At 40.3% G+C, this 26,487-nt stretch overlaps 3 protein-coding genes across 7 annotated transcripts; 1 reads left to right on the top strand and 2 right to left on the bottom strand.

Annotated features, from left to right (window-relative positions):
• Positions 1 to 176: 176 nt before the first annotated feature.
• On the bottom strand, positions 177 to 6,777 carry zgc:113276 (uncharacterized protein LOC553748 homolog). Of its 4 annotated transcripts, none has more exons than XM_034221235.1 (12): positions 6,294 to 6,777; positions 5,924 to 5,960; positions 5,674 to 5,792; positions 3,566 to 3,773; positions 2,797 to 2,978; positions 2,482 to 2,697; positions 1,780 to 2,161; positions 1,443 to 1,576; positions 1,107 to 1,346; positions 840 to 1,001; positions 549 to 638; positions 177 to 459 (listed from the first exon to the last, which is right to left on the bottom strand). In XM_034221235.1, the coding sequence occupies exons 4-12, from the start codon at positions 3,771 to 3,773 to the stop codon at positions 289 to 291; spliced, it is 1,785 nt and encodes a 594-aa protein (XP_034077126.1). In that variant the 5' UTR covers positions 5,674 to 5,792; positions 5,924 to 5,960; positions 6,294 to 6,777; the 3' UTR covers positions 177 to 288. The 4 variants fall into 4 exon arrangements, with proteins under 4 accessions (XP_034077126.1, XP_034077125.1, XP_034077127.1 ...); XM_034221234.1 differs by having other exon boundaries at positions 5,679 to 5,792; XM_034221236.1 differs by having other exon boundaries at positions 5,679 to 5,792; positions 6,322 to 6,777.
• On the top strand, positions 890 to 15,071 carry LOC117549377. Its single transcript, XM_034221238.1, has 8 exons — positions 890 to 1,024; positions 5,664 to 5,815; positions 5,937 to 6,055; positions 11,395 to 11,491; positions 11,993 to 12,371; positions 12,801 to 12,923; positions 13,012 to 13,145; positions 14,211 to 15,071. Exons 2-8 carry the CDS (start codon positions 5,804 to 5,806, stop codon positions 14,436 to 14,438), a joined length of 1,092 nt encoding a protein of 363 aa, XP_034077129.1. The 5' UTR covers positions 890 to 1,024; positions 5,664 to 5,803; the 3' UTR covers positions 14,439 to 15,071.
• Positions 15,072 to 15,231: 160 nt separating this feature from the next.
• Positions 15,232 to 26,487, bottom strand: ace2 (angiotensin I converting enzyme 2). Of its 2 annotated transcripts, XM_034221233.1 has the most exons (19): positions 26,437 to 26,487; positions 25,966 to 26,093; positions 25,725 to 25,883; positions 25,520 to 25,613; positions 24,637 to 24,780; positions 23,738 to 23,853; positions 23,525 to 23,630; positions 22,848 to 22,945; positions 22,553 to 22,725; positions 21,674 to 21,900; positions 20,609 to 20,753; positions 20,315 to 20,413; positions 19,615 to 19,737; positions 19,279 to 19,457; positions 18,239 to 18,297; positions 16,950 to 17,047; positions 16,715 to 16,831; positions 15,813 to 16,007; positions 15,232 to 15,639 (listed from the first exon to the last, which is right to left on the bottom strand). In XM_034221233.1, exons 2-19 carry the CDS (start codon positions 26,032 to 26,034, stop codon positions 15,540 to 15,542), a joined length of 2,301 nt encoding a protein of 766 aa, XP_034077124.1. In that variant the 5' UTR covers positions 26,035 to 26,093; positions 26,437 to 26,487; the 3' UTR covers positions 15,232 to 15,539. The 2 variants fall into 2 exon arrangements, with proteins under 2 accessions (XP_034077124.1, XP_034077122.1); XM_034221231.1 differs by lacking the exon at positions 26,437 to 26,487 and having other exon boundaries at positions 25,966 to 26,244.

The raw sequence follows: 26,487 nt of genomic DNA, 5'->3' as shown, positions 1-26,487 counted from the left end.
CCCCCATAATCACATTTCCCACTGACTTAATATGAATAACATACAACGCCCTTTGGCTAAGAAAAAATAAATAGTTTTGCCATATTGTGAACGCACAGATGGATGAGAAACACAAAACGCTATATAGATTTTGTAAATGTAACTCAAATTAATGTTAAATAATTTGGATTCAGCCATTAAAGATGAACATGTGTTTATTTGAATGGTGTGATAGTTCCCAAAAACAAAGTCAGTTTTACAGCATCATTAAAGTATTCAAGAATTGTTTTAATATTCTTTGGTCTAACACTAAAACCATAATAGGCCCTGCATCTGTTGGATATATTCTTCAGTTTTTGATTTCTCCCCACTCAGTTCAGAAGCATCAGCATGGTGCTGTTTCTGACCCCGCATGATGTCTTTGGCGATTCGAATGCTTGCAGCCTGACCACCGGCAAGGTTTACTGCATGTGGTCCAACCTGTACAGGGGAAAAAACATTGTAAAACATTAGGATAGATTGTTGGTGATACTATTTTTGATCACCAAAACTCTCTGTTGAAGACCAACCTGAAGAGCAGTGTACTGCCCCATCAGGTAGAGCGGGCAGCCTTCAGTCCACTTTAAGCTTTCTGATATGCACGGCCAACCGTCTATCACCTTTATGAGAGGACAAACAAACCCGAAACAATTAATGCATCTATTCATGTCGCCTTGTTAACTTTACACCATGGAAAATGACCTAATTAATACATACATACATCACTCGTATGTCACCATCCTTTAGGTCATTTTAATCATTTTGTAATTGTATTTTGATCCTAAACGTACATTACATACACATTTGATTGCCCAACCTACCTGAACGGGGAATTCCTTCATCACCTCAGAAAGCAGCGGGTCCTGTTTGACATCAAGTTTGCAGCCGGTGGCTAGCCAGATCATATCTCCAGACCAGTGGGCCCCGGTGCTGAGGGACAGACACCACGCCTGGCTCCTGTAGCACCAGCTGGCTTCACTCACCTGGAAAGTTACATGAGATTCAGGTAAAAACCCTCCATTAACCTCACCTTACCTTCTCAAATGCACTACACCTTTAATCTTACACCCTTTGGGATGCACCTTTACCTGACAGTAAGTCTTCACGTCCACCCGTCCACTCAGGATGAATGGCTGTAGGTGGATGTAGGCCTCGGGGGTAACGGCCCCTCCTTTTCTTGCCTGGCGAATCATAGCCAGCCGTTTGTGGAGACTGCGTTCATTATAGAACTGCCGTAGGTAGGCCTGGCCGTCCATCTTGATGCCGTGCTCCACGTGGGAGTAACGGCCCACCAAGCTCTCCACATCGCCCACATCAAACTGCTTCAACTGCGGAATACATAATCAAGACTGATACCTGTGCTGGAGGAAGTCAGGTATATTTTCAGTTGTAGTTCTACATGCAGTTTCACACTGTCACTAGACCTGGAGGTGCTTCCTCATAACCCATGTCACATGGCTGGCACCTTGCTGCAGGGCAATAGAGACGACATGAGCGCTGGTCAGACCTCCACCAACTACCATTACTCTCTGCCCTGCCTCACACACTACACACAATTCTAGACACACACACACAGTACTTGTAAAGGAAAGTGTTGCAGCAGAGACTGGGGATCAAATATGAAATGAAGCATGTCGAAGCATGGTAACCTCAGGTGAGAGCAATGTATTATTGAATCCTAAATGTTAAAACATTGTTTCCCTGCAAAGCGTTTCTGTATTATTGTAATGTTGCATAACCCTCAGAAGAGAGCTGACTTACCTTGAGAGTGAAAAGCCTCATTCTGTCTCTCATCATCTTTAAGTTTTTGCTTAGCAGATGACAGGTGGTGCATCAGGTGCACAGTGTGTTGCAAACGCTCCTCTGGGTAGCTCTCTCCGATGCTTTTCACCCATGAAGGGATGTTTGCCATCTGGGCGCGGGTTGGACCTGTAGCCATAACGACCTGGCGGGCTTTAAGTTTGATGCCTTCTTGAAGTTTGACGACAAAATATTTTACTTTTTTCCTCTCGGTCACTCTTATGTCATCACCCTCTTTCATCCACTCGGTCTCTTCTTCCCCCTTTTCCTCGTCATCCAGCACAGGGCTGATGTACTCCACTGTTCCTTTCACCAGCACTTTGTCCAAGCTGTATCTTTCCACCTGCAGGTTCACAACCACCCACTTAACAATTCAGCAAATAGCAATGATCAGATGTAGGTGCTCATGCTGTGACCCAAACCAGTGTTAGTCCATCCCTCAAAACGTTCTCCTGAGCATTGTACTCAGCTACAATCCCCTTTGTTTTTACTCAAGATTTCCAAATTAGTTAAGAGAAACTACAAACAAGCATAAAGCAAATTCTAAACAACAAAGATACAGCTACAGTATGCATGCTTTTGGGATTGCTTTTATTCAATAAAGAAACATGTTAACATTAAACATTGCATGCAGAACACACACAAATACTCTGTGTCGCTAACCTGATCTTTGAAGAAATCCACACTTAGTTTGGTTCCTGGCAGACTGAAGGACAAACTCTTTTTGAGTGTTGAGGCGATGTTGAGACGTTTCCTCTCCTTCTTGCCGAGCCTCATATCATTAAAAAATGCGTTTTCATCCAGAATATAAACTTGGTCTGGAAGACTGTGAAGCTCTGCTGAACGGTCCAACTTTAAAACAAACTCCTGCAGTGCTTTCTGACAAAAAACAACAACACCACACACATATGTATTAATTCTCATACTGTAGACGCACTTTCCTTGTTTTACTTCAGGGTAAGTTGATAGTGTTCATACCTTATTGAGAGGGTCTGTGTGCACCAGTGTGTGTGAGCGCAGGTGAGGGATGTTCAGAGTTGTGAATTGGCTCTCCCACAGAGTGGTCCACTCCCCATAGGAATCTACCACTCTGAGACTCAGCGGGGGGCAATCGGCCCTCCCTAGTGTTGACTTTGCTAGGCACTCCTCAAATGTCAGGCCTGCCAAAGGACATATGAACTTAATAGGGAAGCCCCTTAGAGAGCAAAAAGGGAAACAGAAGTGTGTTTTACCTTTGTTCATTTCATGCAAGTTAAAATGCAGAAGTAGAGTAGTGACAGTAACAATAGGTCATTCATTTATTTTGTGTTTTATTTGTAAGGTAACCTGGTTTCTGGTTCCAGACCTCGGATTCAACACCTGACGACTATGATTCAATTTTAATGAATGAAAGAAGTGAAAAAATGACAATTTGTTCTGAATCTCAGGTTAATTCAATACTATTTGTTTTACACTCAGCCAGTTAACATGTAGGTATCATACCAATACTTATGATTGGAACTTACATGTAAAATGATGACTGGAGGAAATAATTAGTCAAAATTATGAAAAACTAAAATAAATTATAAATATTACAACAACATAAGACAGAATGACTGACTGACAAAAATGTGTACACAAAGCAAAAAAAACATTCCGTGTACTGTATTGTGGGACGAAGAGCAGTGAATCTTCTTAATTCAGAAAGTTGATCTCATAATATAAAATTGTATCTGATAGGATTTAGTAAGTGACGTCAAGCAGTTACCTGCTGTTGCCCTCTTCTTCTTCTTGCCTCTGCAGCGTTTGTTTTTGGATGTCTCTGAGTTTGTCTGAGCCCTCGCAGGGTCCGAGAGGGAGATGGAGAGGGGTGAGACATGTCCAGGGTCTGATTTTGTGTCAGGGTGGGATAGCAAGGTGGCAAGGGTCAAGGCATGAGGGCCACCCCCTATTATTAAGACATCGAGTATCACCATCTGAAACACACACACAAACCCACAATATGTGTTAGATGTCCCGTATAAACAAGCATGGGAAAATTGTAGTACTTTCAAAGCCTATTTTGAAATCAGAGTCAGTTCCTTAAACGGTAACATTTCACTTTCACTCAATGGTAGTTTACTTTGATGTATCAGGTCACCTGCAGTGTGCATTCCACAACTCAGACGCAAACTCTTTCAAATATTACAGCACCCCACCTTAAGGGAGCCCCATAATAATCAATCGAAGTAATACAATAGATGTTTCTTTTTCATATTATTGTATTTTAATTCGTAATGAGCAATAAACATTTGTAATCAGTTTGTATGTGCTTCAGATAACTGCTGACATTCTAGTTTCTATAAAATAAACACATTGACCAAAGCTTAAGACACTTTTGAACTATCTATGAATTGCTCCTAAAACTCAAAACACAATAATATAAATTCCAACAGCAATGCCAAGCTTCATCTGGTAACTTGAAATAGTTTGTTAATGAATGCATTACATGCTTTTAACCATTTATTATCTCATACTCAAATAACGTATTAAAACAAGTGAAATTCACCACAGAGGTCAACATTACTCATCACCTTCAGCTGTTAACAATGTTTTTGCTCAGCAGTCAGACAGACACTTATCAAGCAGAATATCAGGTACATACATTTTAGGGCATCAGAGTACCTACTTTAAGTTTGGATTATCAACTTGTGCCAGCTTCTGAGATAAATCGTGTTGCAGTGGACGGTGGTGATCCTGAAACTTTGCGATAGTGGCATGTGCTTCTCATGTAACTCAATCCACCTCCGCTCCTACAGATTTAGCTCGACTTCACTGGCTCAACAGGGAAAAGCTTGAAATAGCTTCAGAGTGTGTTTGTTAGTGTGTGACACAACTCATCCCAATAATAAAAAAGGTTTTTAGGCCTAGAGTCTCCACTGGTTGACTTATATCCACTGCAGTCAGCATGTCGTTGTGTCCCTGGGCAAGACACTTCACCCCAAATTGCTCCTGTGGGGATTGCCCACAGTACTGAATGTATGTTAGTCACTTTGGATACAAGCGTCTAACAAATGACATGTAATGTAATGTAATATCCTGAATGTGTCAACAAGGAAGTTCCTCTTGCTAGCAAATGAATAGTCCAACTTATGAACCCTGGAAATGGCACTATTGTACTCCTAACATCTAGCGTTTTTATAGGTGAGTTGGTAGAGGCCACAGATGTTGTTATCTTTTGGCAGAGCTAGGCTAGCTGTTTCCATCTTGTACAGTGTTCGTGCTAACTTTAGTTAATACCACAATAGTTAAGGATCTGAACACTTCTTTCACTGCTAAATGTTTGACAGAACCCACATACACTAGATAGATGCACTCTTACAAAGCAGAACATTTAAGCTAATACAAATATAAAAGTTTAAAAAGTATTAATTGTTTACTATATTTACTTTTTAATAAATTAAAGTGAAGTCAAAATGTGATATTACCATTACAATTTGTGAAGAAGCGTTAATTCTCACTTCTGTTTCTACTTCATTAAAGAACCACCCTACTATACTTGTATAATCCACTACAGAGATATTAACTTTCACAGAGGAAGTCATATTTTTCCAGTAATTCCCATATCTAATGTGACATAGCTACAATAAACTGATGGTTGTTATTTCCTCTTCCCTCTGTTTAGGGTTTAAACAATTGTGCTAAGGAAGTGAACATCCAGTAAAATAACAAAACAGTGCTGGCATGAATTGTTGTATAAACACTCAAATGAAAAGCTTCAACTGATGAAATCAGAAAGTTCTCTTTTCTTAAGAAAGTCATAAACCATGTCCCCCTTTTGGATTGAAAATGTACTAATCTCCATTCACTTCCTCTTCTGGCATCAGTTCCACATACATCACCTCTCAGTCCTTCTTCCACTTCTGCTTATGCAAAGCAGAAGCTCAAACACACTTCAGGATTTAAAAGGCTGGCACTGTCAGCGGGGTCGGATTCAGTCTTTTTAGCAGCGGACACTGTCAGCACCATGGATGTGAAGGTGGGTGACACAACATATCATATCATATTAGTCAACATTGCTATATGTGAGATATATTTTGAAATATATGATTTTGTATTTCTGGTGATTTTGTTTTTGTTCATATACTCCTGAATGATAGGATCCTCAAGTTAGGGGAGGCGTGCTGATCGTCCACCAGATCCATGAAGGGAAGCACCAGTATGAAGTGGAAAATGTGATGAAGTACAAAAAAGGGAGTGGAGAAAAGGCGTTTGTCAGGTATTGAGAATACAGTTTGTACATGTTTGTTTTGTTTTGTACTAACAAATAAGAATTTTTTAAGAAAAGCTCTATCGGGCCCAGACCACAGAGCTCTTCCCAGTAAAGTGTCGAATAAAATACAATAATTAAACAAACTAAAATTAAACAAGTATTTGTTAAAGGAAGAGAATCAGACAATTAATTGTTAAAAGGGTTCAAATATGTATTTAATTAAACATTGAATCATTTAATATACCGAAATCTCAAATACTGGCTGCTCTCACATCCTAAAATGTGATTTCCTGTTTTTCTTTCTCAGGTTGCTGCGTCAATAGGTATTGTCGTCAGCCAGTCGAGATGCACACTGAGTTCATCAGATTTTAAATGCGGTATTTGAATGCTTTTTAGCTGGAAGATGACTAATTTACGCTATTGTGCTTCACTCAATCAGCAGACTGGCCCTGCCTATATTGTAATGCAGGCTTGAGTGTCCACTGCGACCTGTGTAACAGGTTCCCTTGAGCAGATCTGAGATTTAAAATCTCTCAAAAGCGCCGTTTTAGCTACAATAACTACAGAACAATTATACAGAGTAGAATAAATGAAACAGAGAAGTCTAATTAAACAAGAATATAACTTACAGTGGTTGCTGCATCAATAGGTATTGTCGTCACCCGGTCGAGATGCACACATCATCTTATGGAGAGATACCTTAAAATACCTCTGGATCAAAGTTTAATTAGACTTCTCTGTTTCATTTATTCTACTCTGTATAATTGTTCTGTAGTTATTGTAGCTAAAACGGCGCTTTTGAGAGATTTTAAATCTCAGATCTGCTCAAGGGAACCTGTTACACAGGTCGCAGTGGGCACTCAAGCCTGCATTACAATATAGGCAGGGCCAGTCTGCTTTCGCCCATCAGCTGTAGAGAGTTAACTAATTAGAGGGGCGTGGCCCCACAGCTGTGAGAACTCAGCAATCAGGCGTCCATTATAGGTAGCTCTTTCCTGGAGCGTCAGACAGCCGAAGACTGACAAAGACATTGGAGTCCTGCTGGAGTCATTCAGCTAATTACCGCTGGTGTCTTATTTTTCTTTTCTTTAGTTTTCTAGCCGCTCAGCCTCAGGCTATAATCATGTGTATTTTCTCTAGTGATGGCGAGATGAAGCCTTATGAAGCGTTGAAGCTTTCTAGCGAATTGGTTTACAAAAGGGTTCATCTCATGAGGCTTCATCATGGGCTTCATTTGAACACAAACCCCCTGTTGGTCAAAGTTAGTAAAACAGGCAGATTGGACATCTCAACAGTGTGCTCTACCGAGTTCCCAATGAGTAAAGCCTTAGAATAACTCTAAACAACGAACATAAACTCACATTTTCATGTTAACAATATTGTATTTATTCCAGTTTAATGATTGTGATTGAAAAGCCTAAGGAGGCTGGTAAACATTGCAAAGAGGGATTTGTATTCCTTAATAATATTCGTAAACTTAACCATGTTGTAGCCTGAGAAAGGCTAAACCATATCAAAGACTATTTATTAACTACATTATCTCATTTAGCTGTAGCTTTTATAAACAACAAAGACGTATTGAACAGGCGTTGAACCAGGGACCCTGCCGTCATGAGCCATCTGCTTTCCAGCTGAGCCGCAGCACACACACTGAATTCATCTGAAAACACTTTATACAATGTATTCCTGTATGTATTCATGTTTTTATTCCTACATTTATTTATGCTTTTATTTATTTATACTTATGACATGTTCCGACCTCTATATAAGTGAGGGTCTGAGCTCTCTTAATTCCATCGTGTCACCGGGCCCGGGTACAGGAGGGGTAATATGGTTCTTATTATACATCCATGGGTAATATGAGCGTTGTGGTTCAACCTATGGGTTCAACCGATCTGAATCGCTTTCTAAAGCAGTCACGTGGTATCGACAGGCAGCGAGGCTTCGTTTGTCATCGATGACGTCACTGGCCCAAAACGATACAAGCCTCGATACAAGCTTCACAAAAAGCTTCGGGGATTACTCGACACACGCTTCGAAGCCTCGGCACAATACGTAACTTCACTAATTTTCTCCATTCCTGTTCATGTGTCTTCTCGCAATTATCACTGGTCTCGTGTATCTCCCAATCGCTATAACCGGCCTGCTCTCATCTATCCCACATGCTCCACTGAGATCCAACATCTAGTTTCAGGTGGCCTGTGGAACTGCCAGTCAGCTGTTCCTAAGGCTGACTTCATCTCTGGCTACGCCTCCCTGCAGTCCCTGGATTTCCTTGCTCTCACTGAGACCTGGATTACTCCATTCAACACATCCACCCCAGCAGCTCTCTCCACAGCATATTCCTTCTCCCATACACCTAGACCCACTGGCAGAGGAGGTGCCACTGGTCTCCTGCTCTCTCCCAAATGGAGCTTTTCCCTCTTCAAGCTACCTAACTTCACTCCTTCCCCCTTTGAATTCCATGCCGTCACAGTAACCCATCCTATACAATTAACCATTGTTGTTCTCTACCGTCCACCAGGCGCCTTGGGGGACTTCTTGGAGGAATTAGATAATCTCCTCTCACACATACTTGAAACTGGTCCTCCCGCTGTACTTCTCGGAGACTTCAACCTCCAGACAGGGAAGATAGACGAACTAACATCTCTGTTAACCGCCTTTGCTTTCTCACTGTCTCCTTCCCCACCAACTCATAAAGCTGGCAATGTCCTTGATCTCATATTCTCAAGGAACTGCGCTACTTCTAACCTGTCTGTAAACCCGCTCCACACATCCGATCACTTCTTCATTTCATTCTCTCTACCCCTTTCCAAACATAACAAACTAATCTCTTCTCATCCTGCACCTGTCCGCCGTAACCTTCGTTCCCTCTCCCCCTCTACCTTTGCCTCATCGGTGCTCTCAGCCCTCCCTTCCTCTGACTCGTTCCAACTCCTGCCTCCAAACTCTGCTGCAGAAACTCTCCTCTCTACTCTCTCATCCTCTCTGGACTCTCTCTGTCCTCTCACATCTCGGCAGGCTCGTCAGTCCCCTCCTGCTCCCTGGCTAAATGATGCACTGCGTGCTAATAGAACCGTCTTTCGGGCAGCAGAGCGGAAACGGTGGAAATCCAAACACCATGACGACCTCCTAACCTATCAGGCTCTCCTCTCCTCTTTCTCTGCTTCGATCTCTCAGGCAAAAAAGCACTTTCTTTCAAGATAAGATCCAATCTTCCTATTCCAATCCCAAAAAACTATTTTCCATCTTCTCCACCCTCTTGGACCCTCCCAAAGCCCCTCCCCCCTCCTCACTTCTGTCAAGCGACTTTGTTATCCACTTTGAAAAAAAGGTTGATGATATTCTTTTTCTGACTCACCTTTACTCACCGCTGGGTCACCAGACCCTCCTTCCACCCACACACTAACCTCCTTTTCCCCTCTCTCTCCAAGTGAGGTTCTTACCCTCATTACCTCTGCCCGCCCTACCACCTGTCCTCTGGACCCTATCCCTTCAAACCTCCTTCAGACTATCGCTCCTGATATTCTACCGTTTCTCACCCATTTCATCAACACTTCTCTAACTTCTGGTCACTTTCCAAACAGTCTCAAGGAAGCAAGAGTAAACCCTCTCCTAAAGAAACCCACTCTCAACCCGTCTGATGTTATAAACTACAGGCCTGTCTCTCTCCTCCCGTTCCTGTCTAAATCACTTGAACGCGCTGTCTTTAAACAACTCTCCTGTTATCTCCATCAGAACAACCTTCTGGATCCGCACCAGTCTGGTTTCAAGGCAGGTCACTCCACAGAAACTGCTCTCATTGCTGTCACTGAGGAACTGCACACTGCCAAAGCAGCCTCCCTCTCCTCTGTCATCATCCTGTTGGACCTGTCTGTTGCATTCGACACGGTGAATCATCAGATCCTCCTTCGCACTCTCCAAAAACTTGGAGTTCCAGGCTCTGCACTTTCCCTCCTCACCTCATACCTCAAAGACCGTACCTACAGGGTAACTTGGAGAGGGTCTGAGTCCGACCCTTGTCAATTAACTACAGGGGTCCCTCAGGGCTCTGTTCTTGGTCCCCTCCTCTTCTCCCTGTACACAAACTAGCTCGGATCAGTCATTAGCCCGCATAGTTTTTCATACCACTGCTACGCTGACGACACCCAATTAATTCTGTCCTTTCCCCGCTCAGAGACCCAGGTCGTCGCACGCATCTCTGCTTGTCTAGCTGACATCTCTCAGTGGATGTCTGCTCATCACCTCAAGCTCAACCTTGACAAGACTGAGCTTCTTTTCCTTCCGGGAAAAGATTGTCCCACTCTTGACCTGACTATCAACATCGGCACCTGTGTTGTTTCCCCGACTCAGACTGCAAGGAATCTGGGTGTGATCCTAGATAACAACCTGTCCTTCACTGCAAACGTCGCTGCTACAACCCGCTGCTGCAGATACACGCTTTACAACATCAGGAGGATACGTCCCCAGCTGACACAGAAAGCGACGCAAGTTCTGGTCCAGGCTCTCGTCATCTCACGCCTAGACTACTGCAACTCCCTCCTGGCTGGTCTACCTGCATGTACCATCCGACCTCTGCAGCTCACCCAGAATGCAGCGGCTCGTCTGGTCTTCAACCTTCCTACATTTTCCCACATCACGCCGCTCCTCCGCTCCCTTCACTGGCTTCCGGTAACTGCTAGAATCCACTTCAAGACACTGGTACTTGCTTACCAAGCTGCGAATGGATCTGGCCCTTCGTACATCCAGGACATGGTTAAACTGTACACCCCAGCGCGTGCACTACGCTCTGCATCAGCCAAACGACTCGCTGCACCCTCGCTGCGAGGGGGACCCAAGTTCCCATCAGCAAAAACACGTGGGTTTGCTGTCCTGGCTCCAGGATGGTAGAATGAGCTCCCCATTGACATCAGGACAGCAGATAGCTTGCACATCTTCCGGCGCAGACTGAAAACTCATCTCTTTCGACTCCACTTTGAGCACTTATATACTAATAAAGGACTGGCTTATCTATAGCCAGTTGAGTAGCACTTGAAATGTTTGGCTCTATGAAACCTGATGTACTTATATGATTCTGTTTTCTTCAAGGTTGTGTCTTCCTGGTCGAATGTACTTATTGTAAGTCGCTTTGGATAAAAGCGTCAGCTAAATGCAATGTAATGTAATGTACAAACCAAGTCTTTCACAACTAAGTCCGGTTCCTCCCAAGAAAAACTAGAAAAACTAGAAAAACAAGAAAGATTGACGCCTTCAATGTGAAATGTCTAAAACTGTTCCAACTTTGGCAGACAATATTGAACTAAAACCGTTTAGTATAAGCCTCATATGTTTTCTGTTTTTCTCAGGAGAGGAGACAAACTGATGCAGGTAAACGGCATGGACCTGCAGGATTTCACACCCGAGGAGTTGGCACAAACGTTGGCTAAAGATACTCCGATGCTGGTGAGTCCACAAACTTCCCTCTCTATTCTCATAGTCGGAGATAGCTGAACATTGCCGCTTTGGACATACTTTGCAGTCCATTGTTGGTGATTATTTTAAGAGAGAAATTCACCAAATGATAAACTGTCATTATATATTATTATTTTTCTCAAACTGATAATACATGTGGTTGTCAGAATTCCTATTAAAAAATAATCCTGTTGAGTCTCTATAAAACAGTATCCCTGTTTTGTTATCCTGTTAATAAGTGGGATGAATAGACATACAAGTGTAGGCTAACTTAGCTCCCATGACATTAACAGATGTTTACATGAAATGGTGACAAAGTTTGTATATTGCATGAGCTTAAACTGCACTTAAAAAATATCAACATGACATGACATCGTCCAATCTACATTTTAGGTAGAGTTAAAACACACATTGTGCTGGTGTTTTAAGGGGGAGTTCTGACACAAAGTTAGTTTTCAGTCTGACCCCATGTTGACTTCCTCTGGTGTTCAGACGGTGCACAAGGCCGGCAGGAAGAAGGAGCAGACTGACATGTCCTTACCGTCTGAGGATACTTTATATCCCGTGTCCAAGGAATCTACAATATTCAGTTTCAGCATGGAGATGAGGAGGGAGGAAGACTTGGAAGAGAATGGAGTGGAGCAGGAGGGGGGGAAGGAGGACGGGGGTTTAGAGGAAGATGTTTGTGGAGCTGAAAACCAGGAGTATGGAGAGGGGGAGGATCTGCTCATCATTTCCATGAAGAAAACCAGCATCTCTGTGGTGAGAGGGAGGGGCTGCGACTCTGGAAGCCCCTGTCAGGGATGTTATGGCACAGGGTGTACCTTTAATGATGTTGTCATGGTGTCAGATTCCAGCAAGGTCGTGCTTGGTGAGTATGTTTTAGTCTCTGACCTTCCCTACTATTTACTTTCAAATATATATTTCTACAAATAGTCTCACTGAGATCAATATTTGTTAAGAGAGAAATGATTAAAAAATACATTTTACAGTGAAGTGACATCCATTGATCTCCAAATATCCTCTTGTATAATTTCAGAGAAAGGATTATAAACGTTATGAGTAAAATATGTATTATTAGGTCCGTACATCTGATCAAAAAGCAACGTTAGATCTCTTATGTGCAGTGCAAACCCCTTTCTATTAGTAGAACTGTTAATAAATAATACTGAATACTATTATTTATGAAGATACAATTATGAGAGAGGAATTAATCACGCTTGTTATTTTTTACTTGTAAAAGGGGTATGAATTATAGACTAGACACTCTTTGTTTGATTGTTCTCTGTGTAACTCTCAGTTTCAAGAGGAGGGGGAACTTTCCGACAGCTGAAGTCTTTGAAAACTGCCATCGAACATGTGCCCTCTCACCGTTACCTCAAACGTCTCTGTTCGCAGAGACTCTTTGCTTCACCAAATCCAGGTTTGTCATTTTGGGAAGCATGCAGCAACAAACATTTACAGTAATCAAAGATGGGTTTTTCATTTCTTAATGTTTGTTTTTATTTCAGAGGAGATGACCATCTACCTCTACAAGTCGACCAGCCTCCTTGACAGAGGAATGCCAGTGGTCCTAAACTTTAGCAATTCCAACTGCTTCCTCAGGTGCTGCAAGGAAGGAGAGCACGTCTTCCTACAAGTGGAGGTAATAACTAGAGACTTAGGCTGAACAGGTTCACTTTCGAGAACTAACTGCCATATTGATTACCATGAAGTTTGGCAGTTACGTCCCAGATAACTCGGTGGTCATCTGACTTTTCCTCTAGTGCCACCACCGGGCTAACTTGTGTGGTTTTGAGGGAATTTTATCAATAATCTTTGAGATGGATTGCCGTTGAAATTTGGTTCAGACATTTATGTTCCCTACAGTTTGAGTTTTGCAAAGGTCTGGGATCACTCAATCAATTATACGAATTCTTCATCTGAGACCACGAATGCATTAAATATTGACAATCCATCTTTAAAACATTGTAGACATTGTGTGTAAGTTACATTTTAAAATGCCAGTGGTGTTTCTGTCGATGATCAACTTGTTTCAGATGTTGACTGCTTTTCTATACACAGCAGAGGAAAACATTTCAGAAGTGTCAGATTAGAGTTTCTTTCATTGGAATGCGACACACTGTAAATAGATTAATTTCCACTTATGTTGGTCAGCCTTCAAGGTCAGGAAATGTGGTGAAAACAGCCCTCAACCCATTTTTATGTACTGTTCATTTTGGCTTTTTCACACAAATGTTACTCTCTAACAGGTGCTGCAACCAATCGTTCCTAAATTGGACATGGGCCTCAGAAATGGTTTAGGAACTAGTAATTAAGTCAGGTCTCGGACTTGGGTTCACTTTTTTGAACTTGTGCTTTGTTGGAATCGGAATTCTCTCAAATGTCACACAATAAACATTTGTGTTATGGGCCAGTAATCTACTTTTAATAATCAAGATTTGCTATTGATATCTTTGTTTCTTTTTTTCTCTTGATTAATTCGAGAGGATTGATCATTAACTTGAATGTTGTGATATATATGGCCCTTTGTCAGCTTCTTTTTATTTGTTTTGGCCTTTACACATACTTTATACATAAGTTATCATAATAAATGCTTTTATGCTGTGAACGGTTGTGATACTTGCAAGCATAGATATCTTCTCACTGCCAGGATGTTGAACAGTGATGCTCTCTGTGTCGGATATCCTCACGTCTCTTGTTGTTTTAGATGTGCGAGAAGAAGAAGCTGAAGAAGATCTCCATGAATGACGAGACTACTCTGTCCTTCCTCTTCTACATGAGGGCCGACCACACGAGACAGCGGAGGTTTGAGTCAGCGCTGCACGGTGGCTGGTTTATTCAGATCAACACCACCAACTCAGTGGAGATGGCCACCATGGATGGAGGGATGGAAGAAGAACAGTTCCTCTTTGTCATCCAGACAAGTCAGAAGTGATGAATAATCACTTTCTTCTCAGAGTATTCTCAGTTCTCAGACAAGTTTACTATTTAAAATCAAGATTTCTATTTGTGACTTTTTCATAGACGACAGGGAAACATGAGGGGAGATCTTTTTGTCCGGTGACTAATTGTCACTGTGTCAAATTCTGCTATTGCAGAAGTGTGTAGATATGCATCATACAACTACATCTGATAAAACGTGTTTTGGGTTTTTTGTATGGGTTTTTTACTTACGTTTTTATAAATATGAATATCTTTTGTGAAGGGGCTGTAACTTTGTGAACATTTTTATTTTGAGTATCAAGATGAAGTGATAGTAACTTTATTTGTTCAACATTTTAAAATATACATCATCGAGGGATGAGCAACATTTAAAAAAATATATATAAACTATAAACATGAGTCTAATGTATTAACAAAATATAATTTGGGTTCAATGGTATATGTACTGTATAATTATGTGTATATACTGTATACAAATGATATTTGGAAAATGCTTACTATTTTATAATTGATTAGCAACACATTAAGATGTACAACATGAATTATTATGCTTTAATATTTGGAATACACTGGTAAACCCTTGTATTTTATGCATCTTACAACAATAAAAGTGTTAAAACCCTAACCACCAATGTTTGGAAGTTAAGATACTTAAATGTGTTATTTTAAGACAAGCAAACGCATCAAACATTATTTAAAACATGTCTGACCATTAAAGCATTTTGCAGAATATAAAATATTTAAAACAAATACAAAACAATTATTTTTCCTTTTATAAACCACCATGAATTTGAAATGCATGACACTGCAGTTTATTTAATATACATTATTCTGTCCAAAAGACAAGGTAAATGGCCACCATTATTGCATAAAGGTTTACTCCAAACAGCACAGCCAAAATCATTTAAGCGTTGTTAGGTTGGACTTGTTAGGCCTATATATTGTTAATACAATAAGTATAATATTCATGCATCAAAACACATGAATATAACAATATGTACATTCACATGGAAGTATATTTAAAATGCATATTGTAGTAGTTATTTTATCTTTATTAAGAGCATTAAGGACTTCCCTCTGATTATCATCGGATTCAGAGTCCAGTTTGTTCATCTTCATTTTCTTCAAAAGCTTTGTTAGTTTGTCCATCGTGTTCGTAGGGATTCTCCGCGCTGTCTGTCTTTGTAGATTTCCTACAAACACACCAGAAGCACAACATGTCTCACAGTTATTAATGACGTTTTTAATAAACGTTATTTATATAGCACTTTTCATGCTTTACAGATCAAGACAAGATATGTACAAAAAAGGTATATTGGTAGAAAAAATTGTAGGAATGGGTCTCAGTTTGGAATCTAACACTCACTTTTTGCGCTCCATGATACCAGAGACGACGAGGTAGACGCCTGCGAGCACCACCACTCCCATGACAACCCCGAACACAACCAGCCACACCGTCACCGGCTGCTCCACGGGAGGGGCCAGTGTTGCTAGGATACCCACAAACTCTAGCGTCTTGTCATCTAATTGGAAGGCATCGTTGATTCGGCCTCGACTTAACCTAGGATCAATATCGAAATAGGTTTATTATTGCTCCTTCATTTTAACTGATTCTGGAGAAAGGACACACTGTGTTGATCAATTTCAGCAGGAAGCTATTCAACCATTACCCTTTTGTTGGATGCAAACAGCTCTGCTTTGTTTGCTGTGTAAGTGAGGTGAAATTCAGAATGAGCTTCACCTTTGGTTTTACTCTTCTGTCTACAAGAACATATCGAATGTACTTTTTTAGTAAATGTACCTACATGTTTGTTGAGATTTTATCTGGATGACTTTGAATAATATGAGTTGTGCTTTTTTGAGCCTTGAATGAGCCTTTTATTGGTAGATTTTATCTGCAAGGCTTTAGAGGGGAGTATTTAGTTTGAGACCAAACCAAAGTGTTCTGGTATGAAATTGGATGCTTGACCACTGCAACTGTTTTTTTTATGTCTAGACTCGTGAGGGTCGGTCACCATGTGTGCATGACAGGATAACGAAATAATTCAATCAAACAGTTGATCAGATATTTCAGTCTGGACAAAAGTAGAACACACAAAGATTGCGATCCCCAGAACAAGCGTGACTGAAAATGAATCACAGTACATGTCAATTGACTGACTATTACAGCTTCTCAGTCCTTGACACATTCAGGTAAAACAAACCAAGTATATTGCTATCAAATACAGTATGTTATCAAAATACATGTGTGTGTGTTGAATGCCTCACTGTATGGCAGCCTCCACATCAGCCTTGGGGATGTATGTGGTGGGAGTTGCTGGATTGGTGACCACAATGTAGAAGGAGATCCTGGGACTCTCTTGATACGTGAGGACATTCTCTGCTCTGCAGGCAAAAAAACAAGAAAACCCACTCAAAAAATATGGCAATAAACCAATGTCAGTTTAAAACAGAACATAGCATAGAATGTTTTCATATTTCATGGTCCCAGGATGATACTGACGTGAATTGAAGGGTCTGGTTCTTTTGGCTGTAGTACTGCCTCAAAGCGTACGCAACACTGGCCTTGAACAGGTACAGCTCATTGTTGTTCCAGGAATACTGAAGGCAAGGCAAGTCAAGTTTATTTATATAGCACTTTTCAGTACGCGACAATTCAAAGTGCTTTACAAAACAAATTAAAATACTTTTTAGGAATAAATACAGTAAAAACACATTATATAATGGCATTTTACAACAGGCATTAAAAAGCAAAGATAATAAAATAAATAATAAATAATAAAAATAAACACCACAGGTATACAATACATGTTTAAAAGGCATACTGTAGTGCGAATATGAGCAGCTCAATTAAAAGCAGTGGCAAAGAGATATGTTTTTAGTCTCGATTTAAAAATAGTAAGCGTTTCTGCGGACGTGCATGATTTGGGTAGTTTGTTCCAGATTGTCGGGGCACAATAGCTCAAATCTGCCTCTCCATGTTTTGTTTTTACACTCGGAACCGATCAGTGGCGGTTCTAGACCAATTTGACTGGGGGGGCCACTGGGGGGCCAGTTATTTTCTGAGGGGGGCACAATAAATGCAGGACGAAAAAGAGAACTAGACAGTATGAAGTAATTGCGCATAAGAAAACAATGCAATACAGTTATTGGTATTTGTTTCAGTACACTTATTTATTTCAGATAGATCTTATAGTTATTACTGTTAGCTTCAGCTTAAGTTATAGTGCAATGTTTGCACTCACACCATATTTATATAAAAATAAAGGCAATGAACAGTTACATCTCTACTTTACATAAGTGTGTCTGCACAATCTCACATTACAGCAACAAAATCCTGCGGTTTTTGGCACACCTAGTACCAGAAAATATACATTTAAAAAATAAATAAATAATAATTTTCATTGTTAGGGGGGCCACAGGGGGGTCAGAGGTCAGTGTTATGGGGGCACTGGCCCCCCTGGCCCCCCTATAACCGCCCCTGGAACTGATAGCAGACCCGTCCCGAAGACCTGAGTCACCTTGATGGCTCGTAATTATGTAGGAGTTCAACAATATACTTTGGTCCTAAACCATGTAATGATTTAAAAACTAGCAATAGTACTTTAAAATCAATTATTTGGCCGACTGGAAGCCAATGTAGAGATTTCAGAACCTGAAACACATTATAGTTGAGTATTTTGATAAAACTGACTGAAGTTCAAAGGGGCAACCTTCACATCACATGTAGCAAGACATTGTAACCCTTATCCTGTAATAATAACACTTCTGATAATGATTAATGATACTCACAGCGTTATCACCCATAGCAGCCTTCAAGCTCAGCCTCACTTTGATTGCATTCCCTGAATCTGTTACAAAAAATAATCAAAAGGTTATTTTAACGTATTATTTATTCATTTTTGCAAAATATGGTTGCCATAGATTAATTCACTTAAACTGCCATAGCTCTTGAAGGCATCATGAAATAGCCACCAATGTCTGGTCACATGAACAGACAGTGACAGCGCCAAAGTTAACATTTCAATTATTTCAGTTCTTAGGGCATTGATTAATTACAAGAATTATTGCTTATTAGTCATGAACAATTGAGTTGCTGCAATCACACAATTCTCTCAGGAAACGCGCATTTTAGTCATTTTACTGTGGTTTGGTCATGCCAGTATTTGTCATGAAAACATTTTCTACTTCTTCAAAAAGTTCCTCTCTTAGTCACAGTTATAATGTCATAGTTTGTCCACGCATACAGTATATAGGCCTCTCAAGAAGCTATCCAAAAGTATTCAATGAACTGTGTTAAGTGAGGACTTAAATGCTCATAAACATGATTTGGCAGATTAATTTGATGTGCAGGAAACCAAGCAAACAAGAAGAAAGGTATAATAGTTTGGCATTTTGGGAAATGAATAAAACAAAACTGAAACTCACCCATTAAGACTATATAGTGGTATGTATAAAAGTAAAAAACAAAACATACTTTGGTTGCCTGGAAAACTTTTGTGAAGACATGGTGAATTACTGAGTAAGAAGAATAATATCTCGTAAAACGACAACTTTTTTTTCCCTTTCAGTCCAAAATAATATATAATGCGTTAATACGTGATATTTACAGATGCTGCTACATAGCCAGGCTAACTGCTCTCAGTCTATGTGTGAAGCTAAACTAACCAGCTGGTGGCGGTGGCACTATAACCATACAGACATAATAGTGGTATTCATTTTTTTTAAATAAAAGTTAATACGAATATTATTCAAAATGTTAAGTACATATACCTTTTTCAAATTAATTTAGTATAATTTAGTGGTAATACTCTTGAAAATGTTGTACTCACAAGGATCTATTGTTGTCTTCCAGCCTACATTCCTGTTGTTTTTCTTGTTCTCTGCCTTCAGCCAGTCATGGAGAGGTTGGAAATAGTCCAACAGGGGGCGGACGTCCATTTTAGCATCCCCGGAGATCGTATCCAAAGCCCTGGTCCAGGACTTGGATCTTCCCAGCTCTAACATATTCCTAACAGAAAACAGTGAAGAACATAAATGACGACTATATCTCGACATGTTTACCACAATGATGTAATGTGCTACAGCAAAAACTGAAATATGACATTATCTCTTATTTGATTTCAAACTGTTATATGGACAATCAACAAAATACATTTAGTCTGTACCTCAGTTTGGTTCCTGCTTCTTTAGAACCAGTGATGTCACATGTAGACAAAGATCCTGTGTGACCGGCCTCCTGGCAGAGCGCTTTTTGGAACTGAAACTGGTAGATGGTCCTTGTGAAGTACCTGTATTCACGACCAGACACACACACACAGTCAGGTCATGTTTTCAACCTGGACCCAGTTTTTACATTCCTAAACGTTATACAAAAAGGATACCAACATACTATTTCCTAAGGTACTTCCTTTTGCTTATGCAGTCAACGGACATAACCATTAAAAGCTTACATTCAAACAGCGCATGTTTTACTCTACTGAAGGTCAGTTATAAAGTTTAGCCTTTGTTGTTCACTCTCTGCCCTCCAGCTTTGGTTGCTGTGCCAATGATAGTGGCAATGTGAGTGGTCAAGACTCGTATAGGTAATATTTTGGGAAGAACTGAACCGTATAGACAACTAATAAGGGCAGTATTAGTTTATCAGATAAAAGAAGAAACGTTCTTGATTTTGAAATGTTAGGGATATAAGATGTTCAGAAAGGGCTCTGCTCCTTGGGATACGGTGTACCTTTGCATCAAATTTAATTGAAAATAAGTTTAAAAGAACAAACTGATCACACTGAAAACAGTAGCCTCAAAAGCTGATTTGGAAATAAATCCAGGTGTTGCCTTTACTTGTCTTGACGTGAAGCCTAACATCTTTACCTGATGAAAGAATAGTCTCCGGAAACATGGAACAGAGCAGGGGGGTCACAGTAGGTCTCGTCCCTCGGCACTGGCTCCACCACCCCCACCAGCTCCCTCCTGTCATAGGAACAGAGTCAGCACGCATACAGGCTTATGATGTAACCTCAGACCTGCAGGAAAGCAACAATGCTTGCCTGCAGTGTGTTAATAGCATTACTATATTTGATTGTAATCATATCAGACCCGTGAATTTTCACTGACTACATAATTAGCTGGAATATTTAAAGAAGCTGCATGAAAGTCTGTGTTTACTTCATCTCCCAGAAGCGCTTCATCCAATTATCCTTGGTGATGTTCCCTGCAAACACCTGCCACCTCCATTCCTCCAGCATGTAGGTGAACGGCAGCGTGGCCACGATGGTGAGCGCCTGTTTCAGCAGGAAGTTAATCTCTGTTTCTGCAAGGCAAAAAACAAGAAAAATGTATAATATACAGAGAGAAAATGGTTAGAAAGTTGCATGTCAAGTCAATAACCTCAGCTCTGAACTTTAGAAAGAGCATTTATCACAATTCTAATTTTGAAAACACTTCAGTGTGTTACCCCTCTGCGTCTGATATGCTGTTTATGACACCTATGTTAGGCACTGTAAGTAGATGACAGTTTGTATAACAGTTAGCAGAGAGCCCAAGGTCATGTTATGCTTTATTATCTGGTTTCGCCCCAGTAAACAGGTGAATCAGGGTGTGACGACTCTGTCATGGTGGCCCAACGGTGCTGAAGCTATTTTAATTACATGCCACTTGAGGGCAGCACCCAGGAACACATTAGTCATACCTGCTGTGCTTTTTTAAGAATTTTCTATGTGTTTGCCACCTCCAAGAAACAATTTCATATTGTTTCTGCTGTTTGGTGACTTTCATAGCTTTTGGCCACACTAAATACTTGCATTAACAGTGTTGTCATAGAGCTATAAAACAAGACTGGGTTACTCAAGGATTGTTTTAACCACCTATTTGTGGATAGCTGTTTATCCACAGAATGTTCTGTAGGGGTTAAGGAGCAGCGTAACTGAGAGCCTATGAAGATGTTATAACTTTTGTCTGGCTCATAACTCATAAACAAGATTTATTCATATCTTTAAATTTGGTTATGGACAGCTGTTAGCTAACACTAACTTAACTGTTAGTGAAGCTGAACAACTGATCAGAGCGACAGACACAGATGTCTGTGTCTCAGAATCTATCTGGACCTTATTCAGATTCAACACACAAGGGCCCATATTCACCTTATTTTAAAAGTACTGAATATAGCAGTTTTAATGTTTTGGAGGACAACTATTTATATGGTTTGATAATTGTCAATGTAATGTACAGTACCATTATCATAAGTAAAGTTAGCAGGCAGGAGATGGAGGTCAATCAGGTGTTTGGGCGTCGCAGCAGAGAGGGACATGATCTCTCCGACCGCCTCATGGAAGCCCTCGTTGGCCCCGTCCCTCAGGAGGTAGGAGAGGTTACGGTAAGCCATCTGGTACTGGTTGTGACCCATCTCGTGGTGCACTGTGAGGAAGTCGTCCATGTTGATCTTGCTGCACATTTTGATCCTGAAGATATCGCAACAAAATGTGTTCATGTCAGCAGTTAGCATGACGCCATATCAGATATAGAGTCGATAAAACAACCTGTGCACTGCATGTGTGATGAGTCTGGTACAACAAACTGAATCTTAAAGTGTTTAAGATATTGAGCCATTTCAATCCAAACCGAGACTTTACGAGCCTGAAGCCTTTTTTTGTAAATATATTGTATACGTTGCTTTGGTGCTACAAACATTCCAACCTCTGAACGAGTCAGTGCTTGGGCAATGATATGGAATAATAATTAACAATAATAAAGCTTTGCTTATCTTTATCTGCAAGAAACAATGACTAAGAGATTAATCAACATACGTTTTCCAGCATGTTCATTTATACTGCTCCCATGTACTGATTGCCAGTAAGATAAGATTATTGAAAACACAGTGCAAATGAACCTTGTAAATCTTTTAAAACAGCTGTTTGTGTTTTAGATAAATATGCTTTATGCTTTAAATATAGATAAATGTTAAGTGTTCGCTTTCAATTCGTGTTTTTTGTAACTGCACATAAAAGCTTTTGGAATCAGCCACTTCAACAACAGAGATGGTGATAGATTTGGCTCTTTATCTGATACTATATGAGCATGGTATATATGTGCATGTCTGTGGATTTCTCCTACCTAAAGTCCTCTCTGTTTCCCATGTCCCAGGCTGTGGGGTGGCAAACAACCTTTGTTCCATCTGTAGGCTTTATCAGCATGGAGTTATTCCAAAAGTTGGGGAACATCTCGTACAGGCCCACAGACATGAAGAACTTCTCTGCTTCTTTAAACTGCTGAATCTCAGTCCAGCCCTGAAATTCGAATGGACTTGTGAGAGACAGTTTCTCTTACAATAGAGGATTTAAATATCTTGTTTGTTTATATATATATTTTTGAATAAACCATCATTACTGATTAAGTAATTGTACTGCACCTCTTTCACCATAGTGTCGCTGACATCAATATCTTCTTTGTGAGGGTAAGGGGTTGACAGAGCGTACAGGTTGGTCCAGAATCTTCCCCACATGTCACCTGAACAATTAACACAAAAATAATTGTTTTCACTTTAAGTACACTCTAAGAAGCTCTTCCTGCTGTTTCAGCTAAACTCTCTATATACATTATGTTACATCTGTTGCATTTATCTTTCCTTTTCCCAGTGTCCTTAGCTTTGAACAAAGAAACAAATCACTAAGTAACAATTTCACAAATATCAGATGTATGTCTTTACCCATCTCAAAATCACAGCCTCTCTTCAAATTCAAACTGCACATATTAGGCATTTCTATCATTCTGACTTGTCATCGTGGTAGTAGCAGTCCTGAATAGCATAGCGAGCAATGAACAGATTGTGACTTATAACTTCAATGAACAATCAAATCGTACAGCTCCGAAGCTGTATTCTTTATATTGTGATGTTGCATTCACTGTAAGGTCATTTGTTGATGTCATTTCTGATAATATCATTCTGCACACCTGAGTTACAGTACAGATTTCTTGTTGCATGTTGGACTTTGCAAATTGCTCTACTACTTTACAACTGACCCCTTTCGTACAATTCTACTATTTGAATACTATCTTTTTGTGTTTGGGGAAGCAAGAAAAACACACCCAGCAGGTGGGCCGGCAGAGGTCCTTCTGCATCAATGTGTCCTGGGTAGACCTCCATAAGCCTGGATCTCACATAGGCATGCAGCTCCTTGTATAAGGGCATGATCTGTTAAGAAAAAAACAATATTATATGTTGGTAATAACTTCATACAATCCATAACTGTACATTACTCTAGAAGCTTTGAAACACAAATCCTCTAATATGACGCGTACCTCTTTGTATACAGAACGGACATCTCCCATCAGCTGATCACTGGTGTACTTGTACTTAGGGTCCTCCTCGATGGTCTCATAGTTATATCTCCAGTAAGATCCGTAGTCTTCAAAACCTGTAGCAGTGTGGGGAAAAAGATCAAGAATAAGAAAAAAAAGTCATATTTCAGTTTACGTAAACTTTACATAAAAAAAGTGTTGTTGTTTTGTAGAGTTCTGCTTTGATGGTTGTAACCCAATCCCTTTTGCATGGTGGCATTGCTGGTATTACATGAGTTAGAGGTATGACAAACTGTGTAACAAGAGCTATTGAGAGTGTTGGGGTAATATTTTCCAGGGCCCATAACTTTGACCCATTTTATCAGTTCAAACTGTCCTGACTGAGCACAGGCACCTGTAACCTTGGCTGCTGTGCTCTCAGTGTTCTGTCTCCCTGTTCCTGCCTGTTGGCATCAGCTGATAGAGGTGTTATGATTCTATCTTGTTATGCACAATGTTGATTATTCTCTCAGAACTAGCTAAATACATGGGTCTTCTGAGTTCTTCAGAATTGATTGTGGCAACTCATCCGTGTGGTCAGATCGTGGCTCTATGACTTGTCTTGTTAATTCTCCGGCAGAAGCTCCAAATAAACCATCAGTGTTTGACATCAAAGCTCCAGCTCTCCTCGTGTCTCTTTGAGTCCTGACTCTCCATTGCTACAGAAGTTTCCCCCACAGAGAGGACCTGTCATGTATGTTTATTAGCTTTTATCCATATTCAGATCCATAGGCAAGGTTTTTCTACCAGATTTAATGAAAGAGCATTGCTTTAAGCTCCATTAACTTTCAAATCAGAATTAACCAGCACATGTCATTCAAACATTGAGAAATTACACATCCTAAATTATGATGTATCACCATTTAGTTTGGAAGCTTCATTCTTCAGATCCACATAGTCTTCATACATCGGCCTCATCCTCTTCCCCACCTCTCTCCTCCAGCCCTCCCACACATGCAGACGCTCAGAGTAGTCCCTGCTGTTGGCCATCACATGCTCCAGGCCTGTGAACAGAGCAACAGACAAATCACTGACGGTACATTTATTCAATGTATACATGTCTGTTTCTCCCTCAAATCTACAACTGATTCAACAGGTCACATTGGAGCTGGTTTGACCTGCTATACTTTTTAAACAGTTTGGTAGTTTAGCCAGTGATGTTAATGATGACGGTTAAAACATACCAAGAAAATAACATATGCCCATAAATCTGTACTACTACATATATTATATTATTATTGGATATATATATATAACTTCCAGATGTCTGACACATGAGAGGGAGCCAAAAAAACTGGGGACAAATAGTTTTGTCTCTAAAAATGCATTGCATTTTAAAAAGCTCATTAATAAAAAGAAATTATGTAAAATCTTACTGAAAAGTAACAATGACCAATAGCTGTCACATAAATAAAATTGAGTGACATGAGCAATAGGTAAGAACACAAAAGCATGCAATCAATATACTGAAGTAAAGTACCTAATTATTGCACCTGAATGAATTTACTCAGTTACTTTTGACGCTCGAGCCTGTATTTTAATAATAAATAAAATAACTAAACAGCATAAAAAAGCATATTACAATGTGTTAGACCTTGTTGTAAAACTTCTGTTCAAAAACATTAATACATTTTTTTGTCCTTTCTTATTGGCTTTGTTAATTATAAACTGCTTTATCTGACTTCGGCCGACAGTAGGAGGCAGCCACGTCAGCGTAACCGCTCCTTATTAACAGAGTAGTACCTGGCTCCAAAGTCTGGCAGTTAAGGGGGTCGTCCTTCAGACACACTGTTGCTGTGCTGTAGATCGTATTCATCTCACTCATTACTTTACTCAGCTACAAGCAGATTTAAAAAAGAGAACACAAGGATACAATATTTAGGTAGCTTTTAAAAACATGAAGAGAACATATGTAACAGAATGAAATGAAACATTGTAATAATCTCACATGTGCAGCTTTGTCCGGGGACAGGGCCCCAGAGCCTTTGTCTTGTAGAGAGAGGAGCTGTAATTTGATTGTTGCATCTGTGATCTCTGTGATGGGGTATTTCAGGGACTCCTCTGACATATTGGCATAGAATTTGCCCCATACTTGCCCTGCTTCAGACTGGTAAGAATGTAAAGAGTCGCATCAAAATATTGTTGTGAGCATTGGTCAATTAGTGGTTACTCAATCTCTGAATGCTTACCAGTTTGTCTGAGTTCTCCTTGTTGATGTTGGTGTTGTAGGCCCATGATGCCAGGGAATACTGGTACATACGCTGAGTGGCTTCTTCATCAAACTTCTGCAGGAACTCCTTGGCCTGGTTCTCCAGAACTGTTTGAGCAGAAACAGTGCAGGACACAGCCAGCAACGCTACAAGAACCCTAGCAGACATCTCTTCAACTCCATGAAAACACACGACTAACTGTGAGAAGGAGGGACATTGTCCTCTGTTACACAGTTTCAATTACCTCTGCGCTGCCTTGGCCTTTGGACAGCAGAGCCATAACTGAGGGTGTATCTGAGTTTTCATTTACAGGAAGGATGTCTCAGAGGAACAGCGACAAAACGGTTGTTTAATGTTTAATAATGCTGATTTATTTTATAATTTGGCAAGACTTTACCTTGTATTGAAAGTTTATTCATAAAAATCAAGTTATTATTATCCCTAACTTACCTTTAGTTTAAGAATGCGGATGAAAGATCTATTCTCATGTGCACCTGGCTT

The sequence above is a fragment of the Gymnodraco acuticeps genome, unplaced genomic scaffold (genome assembly GCF_902827175.1).
Source record: "Gymnodraco acuticeps unplaced genomic scaffold, fGymAcu1.1, whole genome shotgun sequence".
Classification (NCBI taxonomy): Eukaryota; Metazoa; Chordata; class Actinopteri; order Perciformes; family Bathydraconidae; genus Gymnodraco; species Gymnodraco acuticeps.
This window is presented reverse-complemented; position numbering and strand designations above follow the sequence as displayed.